This window comes from Nannospalax galili, unplaced genomic scaffold (genome assembly GCF_000622305.1).
Source record: "Nannospalax galili isolate Female #2095 unplaced genomic scaffold, S.galili_v1.0 scaffold1233, whole genome shotgun sequence".
Taxonomy (NCBI): Eukaryota; Metazoa; Chordata; class Mammalia; order Rodentia; family Spalacidae; genus Nannospalax; species Nannospalax galili.
In genome coordinates this window covers 653,738-668,411 of record NW_008333791.1, presented here as the reverse complement: position 1 = coordinate 668,411, position 14,674 = coordinate 653,738, and the positions used below count along the sequence as shown (strand labels likewise).

At 49.1% G+C, this 14,674-nt stretch overlaps 1 protein-coding gene across 1 annotated transcript; it reads left to right on the top strand.

Moving 5' to 3' along the window:
• Nucleotides 1-3,263: 3,263 nt before the first annotated feature.
• Nucleotides 3,264-12,539, top strand: Pomgnt1 (protein O-linked mannose N-acetylglucosaminyltransferase 1 (beta 1,2-); the record flags this gene model as incomplete). Its single annotated transcript, XM_008828505.2, is given in 22 exon segments — nucleotides 3,264-3,290; nucleotides 3,759-3,928; nucleotides 4,524-4,638; nucleotides 4,761-4,879; nucleotides 5,463-5,528; nucleotides 5,616-5,729; nucleotides 6,560-6,677; nucleotides 6,854-6,952; nucleotides 7,100-7,227; nucleotides 7,501-7,571; nucleotides 7,803-7,878; nucleotides 8,012-8,095; nucleotides 8,183-8,224; nucleotides 8,437-8,495; nucleotides 8,778-8,850; nucleotides 8,935-9,063; nucleotides 9,142-9,267; nucleotides 10,768-10,832; nucleotides 11,036-11,080; nucleotides 11,309-11,444; nucleotides 11,679-11,788; nucleotides 11,886-12,539. Coding segments are annotated over 21 exon segments (1,983 nt in total). The 3' UTR covers nucleotides 11,974-12,539.
• Nucleotides 12,540-14,674: the final 2,135 nt, after the last annotated feature.

Here is a 14,674-nt window from a genome sequence, read left to right as displayed (position 1 = left end):
TTTTTTTTTCGGAGCTGAGGACGGAACCCAGGGCCTTGCGCTTGCTAGGCAAGCACTCTACCACTGAGCTAAATCCCCAACCCCTCAAAAAACTAAACATTGACTGTGATAATACCCTATGGTGATATATACAAATGCTTGTTCAGTGCTTTGGCAGGTGCATCCTTTCCATCTAACAAAGCAATTGCAGTGACGTCCCACTGCTATTCTCCCCTGCCACAGGGGGTTGGCAGGGTTTACAGCACCAGATGTGTGTTCCACCCCTAGGAGCGGGCATTATATCCAATCGAAAATTTGCTGGTTGTACATAACACTAAACACTCCACTATTGCACCAGCCAGAAACATCTTGTTTGGTATGTTGGTAGTGCAATACATGGGGTCCGTCATTGAGGAGAATTATAGGGGACTATTCTCCCCCAGTTATCTGCATGTTGCCTTTGGCACCATGAAAGCCACCCACCCAGTGGCAGGGAGTTTCCAGCTTAGTCCAAGCTTGATTTCTCCCTCTCCCATGCTCATATCATGCTGTGTCTTCAGCGATAGGGTTTTTCTGTCCATTTCTGGTGTGCAACCAACATTATTGGCAATGGCCTTTATTGTTTTGGGGACCTCTCGGTGTCCCTCATAATAGCTCTTTTAATAGGTACAATAAGAATTGGATGACTTGATTGCATTCATTTATTTAAATAGGTATTCAAGAGCCAGGTGTGGTGGCGCACACCTTTAATCCCAGCATCCAGGCCAGCTGGGTTTCAGGGAGACCCTGTCTCAAAAAGACCAAAAAAAAAAGGCATTCAAGGGACTGGACAGAAGCGTAAGCCATTAAGAGTACTGGCAGCTCTTGCAGAGGACCCAGGTTCAGTTCCCAGCTAACTCCAGTTCTGAGGGGTCTGATACCCTCTTCTGATCTCCATAGGCATTGCATGCACATGGTACACTTGCATACATGCACACAAAACACACATACACATAAAATAAAAATAAAATCTTGGGGCTGGAGAGATGGCTCACCAGTTAAGAGTACTGACTGCTCTTGCAGAGGATTGGGTTCTATTCCCTGCACCCACATGGTGGCTAACAACCATCAATAACTCCATTTCCAGGGGATCAAACGCCCTCTTCTGCCCTCCATGGGCATTGCATGACAAAGATGAACCTACCTACATGCAAGCAATACACTCATACATGTAAAATAAAAATAAAATGTCTTTTAAAAAAATCTTAAAAATTTAAATGGCATTCACTAAATATTTGTTCAAAAGCAAATGATTTCAGTAACTAACACACTGAGGAAAGACCAGGAGCCAATGTGAGTCCCAGCTATACGGCCAAGGAAAGGAACCGATAAGAGATCTGAGGAGCAGGTGGAGTTGATACTAGTAGCTATGGAATTGAGGGTCCAGTGGAGATATGCAGCAGGCAGGTGGACAATCTGAAGCTCAGGAGAGAAGTTAGGAATGCAGATTTGAGTTTGAGACTCTGGATAGGAACAGAGATCATGAGTGGATAAGATCTTCCACAGAGAAGCTTGTAGACAGGAGGGACTGATGCCAAGGACTTTTGTTTTGTTTCTGAGACCAGGTCTCACTGCAGGTCCTGGCTGTCCTGGAGCTATGTGGACCAAGTTGGCCTCATGGTAATCCTCCTGCCTCAGCCTCCTGAGTACTAGGATTACAGAAGTGAGCTACCATTTTGTGCTTCCAGACAGTATCTTGCTAAGAAACCAGACTGCCTTGAATTGGTTATTCTCCTGCCTCTACCCCTGAGTGTTAGGATTACAGGTATACAATACCTTGTCCAACCTGACAAGCACTGTTAACATGTTGAAGGATATCATCCCTCCATGCAGGAGGCAGATGGACTAGGGAGAGCTCAAAATCAATCAATCAATCAATCATCAATCAAGCAATCAATCATTTTTTAAAATTCCAACTGTTGCAGGTAGGGTGGCACATATCTGTAACCCTAGCATTCGGGAGGCAAAGGCAGGCAAATATCTCTGAGTTCAAGGCCAGCCTGATCTGCACAGTGAGACCCTGTCTGAAAACAAGCAACAAAAATAATTAAAAGAATAAAAATAAACTTTTTCCCAGATTCCTGTCAGTTTCCATCTTTCCATCTATTCTCCACAAAAAAAGACTGTCTCGTAGCCTTTAATCCCAGCACTCAGGAGGCAGAGGCAGGCAGATCTTTGTGAGTTCAAGGCTACCTTGGTCTACATAGTGAGTTCTAGGACAGCTGGGGCTACAGGGAGACCCTGTCTCAAAAAGACCAAGAAAAAAAAAATGCTGCCTAAAAGGCTTCCATGTCTATTCAATTACTTCAAAAAGAAACTTGTTAGAGATTTGGAAATCTGGGATAGGGATATAGATTAGTGGTAGAGCACTTGACTAGGTTCAATACCCAGCACAGGAAAAAAGAAGCAAGTATCTGGGACTAGGGATGTAATTCAGTGGCAAAGCATGTAGTTAGTATGTGCACAGCCCTCAAGAAAAATGTCAAAAATCCTACTCCGCTCAAAATTATTAAATCTAAAACTATGAATGAGGCTTAGCACAAGTTCAACAAGCCGCCCAGTTAATTCTGATGAAACCTTAAGTTTAAGAACCTTGTTAAACTAATGGTTTTATATCTCATTTAAACTTCACAGCTCTTAAGTATTACTACGGGCACTTTAGTGCTGTACCCAGACAGCCTGGATTTCAATCCCAACTTGCGCAGTTCTGTGACCTTGGAATTCATTTTAAGAATGGGATAATCATAGCACCTATCAATCATGGGTGGTTGTGGAGCTGAGTTAACATAAATGTTCAGAAACAGCGGTACAAGCAGGTTTTTGATCCTCCTCCCTTCTAAGGCCAAGCGTGTATGCCGGCAGGTCTGGGTAGCAGTCGTGCCCAAGCGCGGCTGGGCGGTGCAGGGCGTACGAGAGGCCTGCAGCCCGTTTGACCCCACGGGACCCAGATGCCGCCTGCCCGCCGGTGCCGCCAGCTGCTCTCCCGCGAGGCCCACTCGCCTGCCGGGCTGCGAACCTGCACCGGAGGCTGTGCACACCCGCTCTCCAAGCGCCGCAGACCCCGAGCCCGACCGCGCCCTAAGCACCGCCTGCCGCCCTCTCACCCCGCGGCGGAGGCAGCGCAGGCGGAAGCGGTGGGGCGGGCCGCCCGGGCCGGGGCGGGGCCCGAGCGGCATGGAGGAGGCGGAGGCCGTGGTGAGCCCGGCCGAGCGGTGCGGGCCCGAGTGCGGCCCGAGCAGGGCCCCGGGCCCCTGAGCCGTGAGCGTCTCCAGGTGCGGGACCGGGGATCGGAGGCGGATGGGGGGCGCGGTGATGCGGCGGGGGGGGTCTCCGGAACGGTCCAGCGTCCCTGAGCCCTGGGAGGAGAGGAGCTGAGCTACATAGGAGGCAGGCGGGTTGGGGCGCGGGAGGTCTCTGTTACTGGCCCACCTTAGGACGGGGAAGGACTGGGAATTGCATCTTTTAGGGACTGGTGAATCTTGAAAGCGGATTATTTGGCCTCTACCTCTGAGGCCCTGGGCAGCCCTGACTCAGTTCCTCTAGCCTCAGGGAATTTGCAGGTGATCCAACCCCTCTAAAGGTTTTTCTGGCCCGGCCCAGAGGAGTTGAGCCACTTTCCCTGGGTCACACAGCTAAGCAATTTGCAGAGGGGAGTGTAGCTAGGAAGTCCTCATCTCTAGAAGGCGTCAGGCTTTGGGAGAAAGACTTCCTTACTCCATGTGACTCTCCTGGCTCCCCAGATTCCTGAAGTCATGGACTGGCCAGGACAGGGGTGACCCCCTAATCCAGTATGGACGACTGGAAGCCTAGTCCTCTCATCAAGCCCTTTGGGGCTAGGAAGAAGCGGAGCTGGTATCTTACCTGGAAGTATAAACTGACAAACCAGCGGGCCCTGCGGAGATTCTGTCAGGTAAAATGATGTCCCAAAATCCTCAGGGGCCCCCCTCCTAACCTTACCCTACCCTAGACTATGGGCACTGGTCCCCACCTTGGTCACTTCTAACCAGGAAGAGGCAGCACATTCCTAAAAGGGAAACCTGTGTCACTGCCTTTCAGGCAGTGATTTAGACCCAGAGTTCTGGAATCAGAACCCAACTCTAACCTCCTAGGCATCAAACAGAAACGTGGTTGAAACAGAAAGATGTTGCCCTGGGTACATACCTGTCAGGCAGTGTGGGCTAGGTTTCAGGTTTTCTGATACCCTAGTATGGTTCTCAGAACCTGAATATATCAATAGGAACTAATTATGGATGGGTCCAAGGAAATCAAGGACTCAGATGGAAGAGTACAAGAGCTCTGCGTAGGGAGGGCCTGATGAAGGGGTCCAGTCAGGGAGGTTCCCTGGGAGATAGCCATGAGCCTAGATTTTGGTTGAGAGCCAGAAAGCTGAGATAGGTCCCAGGTTCTTTCTCCCTGTGTCCTCACTACAGCCAGGGCCATACTTTCAGAAAAAACCTCTATGATCTAGAGAGGATGTGCCTCAGTCGTCCCGCCTCTCCACTCAGACAGGGGCTGTGCTTTTCCTGCTGGTGACTGTCATTGTCAACATCAAGTTGATCCTTGATACTCGTCGAGCAATCAGCGAAGCCAATGAAGATCCGGAGTCAGAGCAAGACTATGGTGAGCGCCAGACTGAGGATGGATTGGCTGGGATGTCACGGCAGGAGTGGCATGCAGAGCCACAGGGTAGAACTCTGCCAGGGAGACATCATCCGTGCCTGTTGCAATGCCTCCTTCTCCAGATGAGGCCCTAGGCCGCTTGGAGTCCCCGAAGCACAGAGGCAGCAGTCCTCGGCGGGTCCTGGATGTGGAGGTGTACTCTAGCCGCAGCAAAGTGTATGTGGCAGTGGATGGCACCACGGTGAGTGGGCCACTGTTTGGTATACTGTCACTCCAGTACCTTCAGGGCATGGTACACAGACTGTGGGTCCCTAACCTGAGTGGGAACTGCAGTTCTCCGGGTTTGAGCTGTGTGACTTTGGAGCCCTACATCTGGCATTAATGATTTCTACTTTGGGGGTTAAGGGAACTGTCTCATGTGGTGAGGTCTCAAAAGTAATCATGAGTATTAGTAGGCAGTCAGCTCGGTGATTGCATCACCGTTTTCTAGTCCCTTTGACTTCAGCCTCAGGCCAGGAATGGGGCCCTGGAGATAATGGGACTTGCCCTGTTTAGAGTGTCTCAAACTAGTAGAGGATTATGGAATCAGCAGGGCTAAACAGACAGTCCAGGGCTCTGGGCGCCCTGAAAGTGATAACAGGTAGATGGTGGGAAGATGCAGTCTTTTCTGATGAGGGTGCTATGGGGCTTCTGGAAGCGGCAGCCTTCAGGCTGAGAACTGCGAACAGCGGTGGCATAAGGCAGGCCGGCATATCTCATACTTAAAAAACAGCCACTGTGAGTGACAGAGTGAAGAGCTGTGCTTTGTTTCTGCCACTGTATAGGTGCTAGAGGATGATGCCCGAGAGCAGGGCCGGGGCATCCATGTCATCGTCCTCAACCAGGCTACGGTGAGCTTCAGGGTAGGGACCCAGAGGGCTGAAGCTGGGCTCTCCTTACTGGTAACACTGACTCTTGAGAGTTTTGTACCCTGCCAGGGCCATGTGATGGCAAAGCGTGTATTTGACACATACTCTCCTCATGAGGATGAGGCCATGGTGCTGTTCCTGAACATGGTGGCACCAGGCCGTGTGCTGATCTGTACTGTCAAGGTCAGTGAGTCTGCCCTGGCTCCATTCTCTTTGCCCCCGGCCCAGGGGCCTCTGCCCCTGATAGAGCATAGTAGAAAGAGCCCCTGGAGAAAGGTGACTCAGTTTCCTGTCCTCTCTTTAGCATTTTTATCAGTTCAGCAGTTATTGAGTACCTACTGTATGCCAGGCACTATGCTTGGTGCTAAAGATACAATAGGAAAGAAGACAGAATTCTACCCCACCCCCCACCCCCCGGAGTTTGCATCCCAGTAATATCAATAAAAAAATGGCTAAATAAGTCTATAATGTCAAGAAATGACAGGTGAAGGAGAAAATAAAGAGCCAGCACGATGAGGCTGCGTCTTAGGAAAGGAATAACTGTCGGGAGATGATGTGTGAGTAGAGGACTGGAGGATGAGAGAAGTGAGCCAAGAAAATGATTGGAGGAAGAACATTGTAGGTAGAAACTTCTAGAAATGACAAATGTAAAAGGCCCTGAGGTGGGAAGGTCTCTGACATGCTTGAGGAAACCAAAGATGCCAGTGGAGCTAGAAAAGAAAAAGAGTGGAGAGGTGGCAGGGGACAGAGGGCCACATGGGTCATAGTTGGGATTTAGCATCTGGGTGACTGGATGAATCTCAAACTCTTAAGCCTTCAGTATTTTATTATTATTATTATTATTATTATTTTGCCTGTGAAAGACAGTAACCTAAGAGGGTTGTTGGAGTCTCTTGATAGCTAACTTAAGTAAAAGGTTTTATACGTAGCACTTAGAACATAGTTGATTTTCTATGAGGCCAGGTCTCCTGGGACCACACCAGTCATGGTGACTGTCTTCTCTGGTCCTTCAGGATGAGGGCTCCTTCCACCTCAAAGACACAGCCAAGGCTCTGCTGAGGAGCCTAGGCAGCCAGGCAGGCCCTGCCCTTGGCTGGAGGGATACCTGGGCCTTCGTGGGACGAAAAGGAGGTGTGGATACCAGGGGCTATCCTCCCTGTAATATCTAGCAGACCCCTAGGAGGTAGAGTGGTGTGGGATGCGGCTATATAGAAACCCGCGGCAGTAGGTTGGAAGTGGGCAGAAAGATGGGAAGAAGCCCTGCACTGGAATCTGGGCCCTCATTCATCATTCCTGCCTTCTGTCAGGTCCTGTACTTGGTGAGAAACATTCTAAGTCTCCTGCCCTCTCGTCCTGGGGTGACCCAGTCCTGCTGAAGACAGATGTCCCACTGAGCTCTGCTGAAGGTGGAGTTAGTAGGGGCTGGGTTCTGGGACAATGCCTAGGCGAGTGGGCATTTGGGTCTTCTCATTATTTTTCCTTGACTGGGTGCTGGGACTTTCCCAACTGAACTGGCATGATGCCTCTGTCCTCTCAACTTTTCCCTCTCACAGAGGCTGAGTGCCATTGGCCAGACACGGAGCTGAACCGCCGCCGCCGGCGCTTCTGCAGCAAAGTTGAGGGCTATGGGAGTGTGTGCAGCTGTAAGGACCCAACACCCATCGAGTTCAGCCCTGACCCAGTGAGTGGAGCCTAAGGCATTGAGGTTTCGACTCCTTCCCAGCTCAGCAAAGGGCCTGAAGAACAATTGGGTTAAGCTTCTCCATCCTGGGGGTAGGGCAGGCCATGTTAACAGAGCCTGGGGGTGGAGTTAGGTTGAGTCTGTGGAGAGGCCAGAACAGGGAAAACCCTTGGCTTGTTCCCTGTGTGCCCTTGAGTCCTGAGCTGTGCTGAGAATTCTGTGCTAAATGGAGATCCTGGTTGGAAAGGGGAATAAAAGCTGTTTCTCACACAGCTCCCAGACAATAAGGTTCTCGGTGTGCCTGTGACTGTCATTGCAGGGAACCGGCCCAATTACCTGTACAGGTGAGTCTGGGAGTGGGGTATACCCAGCACTCAACAGGAGAATGCTCAACTCATAGGAGATGCTTAGCTCATCTTCCTGTATGTGGAACTCTTTGAGGGGGCAGACAAACAGCAAATTCTAGGCCCTTTCTATGTGGGTGAACATGGGAAATATAGGCCCATTTATAAACACAGGGAAGCCCTGTGTTGGGAGGACAGAGAGACCCTAATTTACTTTCCTGGGCTCCTCAGGATGCTACGTTCTCTGCTCTCAGCCCAAGGGGTATCTCCGCAGATGATAACAGTTTTCATTGATGGCTACTATGAGGTGAGTGAAGCACAGGGCTGTGGGCACTGAGAAGCAGCGATGCTGAGGGCTGTGAAATACGAAGAGCTTGACATGTTGGGGCCTGCAGAAGTAGGAGGGTGTCACACATGATGACCAGTTGCCATGCCTCCAGGAGCCGATGGATGTGGTGGCGCTGTTTGGTCTGAGGGGCATCCAGCATACTCCCATCAGCATCAAGAATGCCCGAGTGTCTCAGGTACTCCTGGGCAAGGATGGAAGGGGCAGACACCTGGTCCCACCCTCTGCCCCAAATCTTATGTGCCAATTCCCACTCCCTACCCAGCACTACAAGGCCAGCCTCACTGCCACTTTCAACTTGTTTCCGGTGAGTACCACAGCTAACAATGCTTGGGCCTTCAGGGAGAAATGGGGGTGTAAGGTCTGCTTTATATTACAAGCTCTTCCCCTCACCTGACCTTAAATTCCTGATCTGGAAAATGGGGGTAGTAGTGACTAAAGATTGAGGTTGGGGAGAGGCCATTATTAGGTAGGGGATGGACCTCCTTGGGACCGTGATGTTTCTTCCTATTCCTGTAGGAGGCCAAGTTTGCCGTGGTTCTGGAAGAGGACCTGGACATCGCTGTGGATTTTTTCAGGTGACAAGGGTGGCCCATCATTGAAGCTCCTGTAAGCTACATGGGACCTCTATACTTGACTGGGTCTCCAAGGAAGAAAGTGGTGAGGTACCTTGGAGAGCTTTAAGTGAGCTCCAAAGTTGGGGGAAGCCTGAACAAAGTTGGAGGGTCAGGTGCAGGGCAAATTTAGATGGGAGGAAGGATGAATGGAGACAGTGGGGCTGCCCGCTTTGCTCTTCTAGCATCATGATGTATCTGGGTTTGCCCTTGCTTTTGTCAACTCTTGAACTCTGGCTCTCTCAGTTTTTTGAGCCAGTCCATCCACCTGCTGGAGGAGGATGACAGCCTGTACTGCATCTCTGCTTGGAATGACCAGGTAGGCTAGGTGGCCAGGGATTGTCAGTAGGGGAATTTGTAGAGGCCTGGAGCAAATGCCTTCCATGATGTCCCCTGTCCCCAGGGGTATGAACACACAGCTGAGGATCCAGCACTTCTGTACCGTGTGGAGACCATGCCTGGGTTGGGTTGGGTGCTCAGGAAATCCTTGTACAAGGAGGAGCTTGAGCCCAAGTGGCCCACACCAGAAAAGGTACCCAGTGGTGGTTGAATGGGCTGGAATCCTAATCTGCTCAAAACTTGTAACCTTCATAATGTTCTGTGCCCCCAGCTTTGGGACTGGGACATGTGGATGCGGATGCCAGAACAGCGCCGGGGCCGAGAATGCATCATCCCTGATGTTTCCCGATCCTACCATTTTGGAATTGTGGGCCTCAACATGAATGGCTACTTCCATGTGAGTGGGACATATGGGAACAGGCACAGTATGGCTTAGTGGTTGAGGACATGGACTCTGGAGATGTCCTAACCCTGTCACTTACTACCTATGTTGTTCTGGCAGTTTATCTGTATCATGAGGATAAAAATACTATCTACCAAGGGCTGGGCATGGACACGAGCCTTGTGATCCCATTACTTGAGGGCCTGAGGCAGGAGGATCATGAGTTTGAGAACAAAGACCCTGCCTCAGAAAACAAAAACACCAACAAAAATACTACGAGCTGGGCTTAATCCAGAACTTGGGAGGCTGAGTCAGGAGGATTGCTGTGAGTTTGAGACCCCCACCTCAAAAAAAACTAAAACAAAAAAATCACCAACAAACAGACAAAAAGCAACAACTACCCCCTCCCAAAGTTCTACCTCCCTCATTATGAGGTTTAAATTAGTGAATATATGTAAAATGCTTTTAGCCATAAGTATTATATAAAGATAGCTGGTATTATATTTATTATTACTGTCCCTATCACTGGACTGGGTATGGAAAGGGTTTGCCTGTTCTAAGGTCCTTCTGTCCTTGCAAATGTTGGGGCCCATGTCTCAGCCTTAGGTTAGCAAGGTAGTTCCCAGTCCCCCATACTCTACCTGGCTGCATCTAATGGTCTGCTGTCCTATTACGGTAAGGGTGTGCTTGAAACAGCCCAACTGCAAACAATGTATTTGGTTTGGAACCCTCCTAGAAGCCAGCAAGACCCCCAGAGACAGCTGATACAGAAGTTCTACTCAGCTGGGCATGGTGGCGAACACCTTAATCCCAACACTCGGGAGGCAGAAGCAGGTGGATATTTGAGATTTTGTGAGTTCGAGGCCAGCCTGGTCTACAAAGCAAGTTCCAGGCCCTAATGGGGCTACAAAGAGACCCTATCTCAAAAAGACCAAAAGAAAAAACAAAAACCAAAAGTTCTACAAAGAAGGGCAGGCATTTTGCTCAGGACACTCTCAGAACCTGAATCAACAGTTTTCTTCCAGCCTATCTGTCCCATTAACCACCCCCTACAGAAGGACCTACCCTTCCTTTTTATTTATTATATTTATTTTTTTGTCATAGAGATCCACCTACCTCTGATTCCCAAGTACTAAGGTTAAAGGCATGTGCCACCACATCTAGCCTAGGCAAAGTCTTATGTAGCCCAGTTTTGTCCCAAACTACTATGTAGCTGCAGCTGGCCTTGAGCTTCTGATCCTAGTACCTCCACCTTTGTTTTTTACTTCTAAGTCTCTACAACAGGACTGGAGAGAACCAGTGGAAACAGGGCTAGATTGTGGGTCAGTAGCATAAGCCAATGGTGCAGCATAAATTAAAACTAGTAAGAGTTTGCCAAACATGCTGCCAAGAAGATGGAAATCAGAGGGCTCTTTCCAGGCTCAGGACTTCCTTTATGGATCTTGTAGATCTGTGGAGGGTCAGTAAGCAAATGTGGACCAGACCAGTGAGGCCCTAATTTTCAACCCACTCTAGGAGGCCTACTTCAAGAAGCACAAGTTCAACACGGTTCCGGGTGTCCAGCTCAGGAATGTGGACAGGTGGGGACTGGCAGCAGGGCCAGGGGGAGGATGTCTGGAAGGCTTGGTAACCATTCATTGATAGTCCTTTCCAGTCTGGAGGCTTGTGTGTTTACCTCAGCTCTGCTGTATCTTTTCCCTAATGTGACCCTTTGCCCTGCCCGTTACTCTTCATGGACCTGAGGACATGGCCTTCACTTGATTCATTTCTCCCTCCTTTTCAGTCTGAAGAAAGATGCTTATGAAGTGGAAATTCACAGGTTACTTAGGTATGGCCTAGGGTAATCGGGATGCCTAGCTGGGAGTGAGAAATCAAATATTGACATTCTTGGTGTCATAATTTATGGTGCTCTATACAAAAAAATGGGTCTCTAGTGTAATCTTTATTAAGAATTTCAAAATGATAATAGCAAAGCATTAAATCAAGCCCTGGGCCCTGTGCGACAGACCCAGGAAGTGTGCCCTGGCTTGGCCTTAATTCTCTACCCCCACTGCAGTGAAGCCAAGGTTTTGGACCACAGCAAGAACCCTTGCGAAGACTCCTTCCTGCCAGACACGGAGGGCCATACCTACGTGGCCTTTATTCGAATGGAGAAAAATGATGACTTTACTACCTGGACTCAGCTTGCCAAGGTGCTCAATTGCCACACCTGCCTCAGGAATATTCCTCCACCTAACATGCACAGCCCCAACAAACAGAATCTTTGTTGTGAAGTTTTCAGCCTCAGAACCCTCTCATTATGCCCTTAGGACCCTTCTTCCAACCCCTTTGTCCAAATCCATGTTCTAGAAGATACTATATCTTATAGATTGGGGTAGCTGCTGAACTCCCTGACCCATCTTTCTTCCCTACCCTATCTCTGCCAGTGCCTCCATATTTGGGACCTGGATGTACGTGGCAACCATCAGGGTCTGTGGAGATTATTTCGGAAGAAAAACCACTTTTTGGTGGTGGGGGTCCCAGCCTCCCCTTACTCGTGAGTCATCCTTCTCTGCCCTAGGAAATAGTCTAATGGGATTGAGATATATAGCTTTGCCCTTTTCTCTGTGTATAATTCTTCTGTTACATTTCAGAGTGAAGAAGCCACCATCCGTCACCCCAATTTTTCTGGAACCACCTCCAAAGGAGGAGGGAGCCCCAGGGGCTGCTGAACAGACATGAGGCCTCCTCCAGGACCCTGCAGGGCTGGGTACTGTGTACCCCCAAGCAGGCTAGCCCGTCACCCTATCTTGTAGGATTTTTTTAGATGCTGGTAGGGGTTAAGGCTGGTTTGTTTTTAACATGGGATTTGATTACTAACTCCAAGGGGAGGTTCCCCTGCTGCAATACCCCTGTTCCTGAGTTGAAGGTCTATTTATTTACTTCCTTGTTGGGACTTTTTGGGATCCCTGGGCAGCTGATCCTGCCTTGTACACCCCGTCCTCCCAGGCCCAGCTCAAAGTCTAACCTATTTATTGACTGTCCTGAAGGCCTAGGGAATAGGCCCAGCTTGGGGGCTTTGATTCCTTTCTGAGCCAGGATGCTTCCCTGATGGTGAGACTGGCTCTTACTCAGGAAACTACTGTGCCCAACTGATGGACAGGCCCAGTTGGAGCCCATGTGCTGACACAGACTCACTCAGAGACCCTTAGACACTGGACCAGGCCTCCTCTCAGCCTTTTCTTTGTCCAGATTTCCGAAGCTGGATAAGATGGTCATTGATTAAAAAAGAAGAAAACCTCTGGGGATGTGTTCTGTGGTTGTGATTTTGTGGGGAGCAGAGTGGTGATGAGGGAAAGAGTCATCTGGATGCATGGTGAGTTTTCATACTGTCACCCGGTTTATCTTCCCTGTGAAGCCATTTGGCCACCAGGGGATGCCCAAGCCTCAAGCTCCAAGGTGTTTTATTTTTTTTAAACCAGGCTCCACCCTGGGTGCAGCTAACTATAGTCCCACCCTACTTAGGATTTAGCTCCAGCTGCCATCTCACACCCCTTCCCCACTGTTTAACCATCGGACTGGTTTCTTTCTTGTTTGTCTGGACCAGAAATGGAACAAGAGACCAAAAAGGAATAGTTGGAGGCTGATGATGAGGGCATGGGATGGGAAGGAAGTGACTGAGCTAGAAATAGTATGTCGAGAGAGACATGTGCTAGGAGGTTACTAGGCAATCTAGGGTAGGAGTGAGGGCCCTTGGATGTTTTTTTGGAGAAAAGGACCCATGTTTCATCAGATTCACACTGGGACTAGCAACTTATCTAAGAGCATAGGAAGGTCAGAGTTAGTCACCAGAAAATAGAATTGTCCTGAAGTAGGTGAGATGATCCAACCTAGGGGGGCATGATCTTTGAAGTGTCTGTGAATGATGAGGATCATGATCTGGGTGTAGATCACTTCTCGAGAAGGGTCTGTTTGGTATAGGTCTTTGGTCAGGTTCTTTATTTTTTTTTTTAATTTTGTGTATGAGTGTATTGCTTGCACATACGTAAGGGCACCCTTGTTTTGCAGTTCTGGTGGAGGTCAGAAGAGGGTGTCAGATCCTTTTTTTTCTTTTTGGAAATAGGGTCTCCCTCTAGCCCCAGCTGGCCTGGAACTCACTTTGTCGATCAGGTTGACTTCAAACTCATAGAGATCCACCTGCCTCTGCTTAGGGAGTGCTGGGATTAAACAAAGCACACCCAGCCATTTGGTATAGACCTTTGACCAAGGAGTCAGGAACTTACAGGAATGCCTGCCCGCATCACCTGTTCACCGTCCCTGCCTCACCTGCTGTACTTGTAGTGTAGCACAGCAGTGGCATAGGTACAATATGGCTTCACCATTTCTCTCTACCCTGGTTCCTTCAGTGGTTGTTAGAGCTAGTGTTTCAGGTGGCAAAACAGCCACAGGAGATAACAATTAGCCCGTGATGAGGCAGGGGCAAACATATCCCCCTCACACACACACACAGCTGAGCTCCACCACCCCGCCCCCACATGCTACTCCTGTGGGAGAAGAGGGTAGTGTGTATTAGAGGCACAGTAGGGGCTGGAGCAGGGGTTAAGAGCACTGACTGCTCTTGCAGAGGACATAGGTTCAATTCCCAGCACCCACATGGCGGCTACAAACCGTCCATAACTCCAGTTCCAGGGGAATCCGCAAGCCCTCTTCTGTCTTCGGCAGCATTGCACGACTTGGGTGCACTCACATTTATGCAGGCAATATACTCATGCACAAAATAAAAATAATAAAAAGTATTTTTTTTTTAAAAAGGCACTACTATACTAGCAAAGGGCTATGACCAACTAATTCCTTTCCCTTTCCAGAACTCTAGCAAGTCTTTTGGGCCCAGAATATGGGCAGTATTTCTAGACTGCCCTGGAAAAACTTGAAAACATACTTGGGGACAGAGGGGTATCAGGGAGAAGTAGGGAGGCTAGAAATGGGTCTGCTTAAAAGAGGACCTGACTAGAATGTCCTTGACTTGAGTATCTGAACCAGAAGTAGTGGCACTAAAGAGGAAGGCTAGTCTCATAGGGGGATAGTGTCTGCTATCTGCAAAGCCCAACTTGGCTGACCAGTCACAGGAGTCAGTCTAGACTCAGCTTTTCAATAACTATGGCAATTTACTTGGCTTTTCTAAGTCCCTGTTTTTTGTCTTGAACACAGGGATTATTAAAGACTAAATATAGACTAGGGATGTCCAGAGTGTCCAGCACACATGAAGGCGGGTTTGATCCTAACACCTCATAAAACAAGGTGTGGTGACACATGCCCGTAATTCTAGCACTAGGAAATAAAGTCAGAAGGATCAGAAATTCAAGGTCATCCTCAGCTACATAGCAAGTTGGCCAATTTGGGCCATATGAGACCCAGTCTCAAAACATCTGAATAAGATACTGAT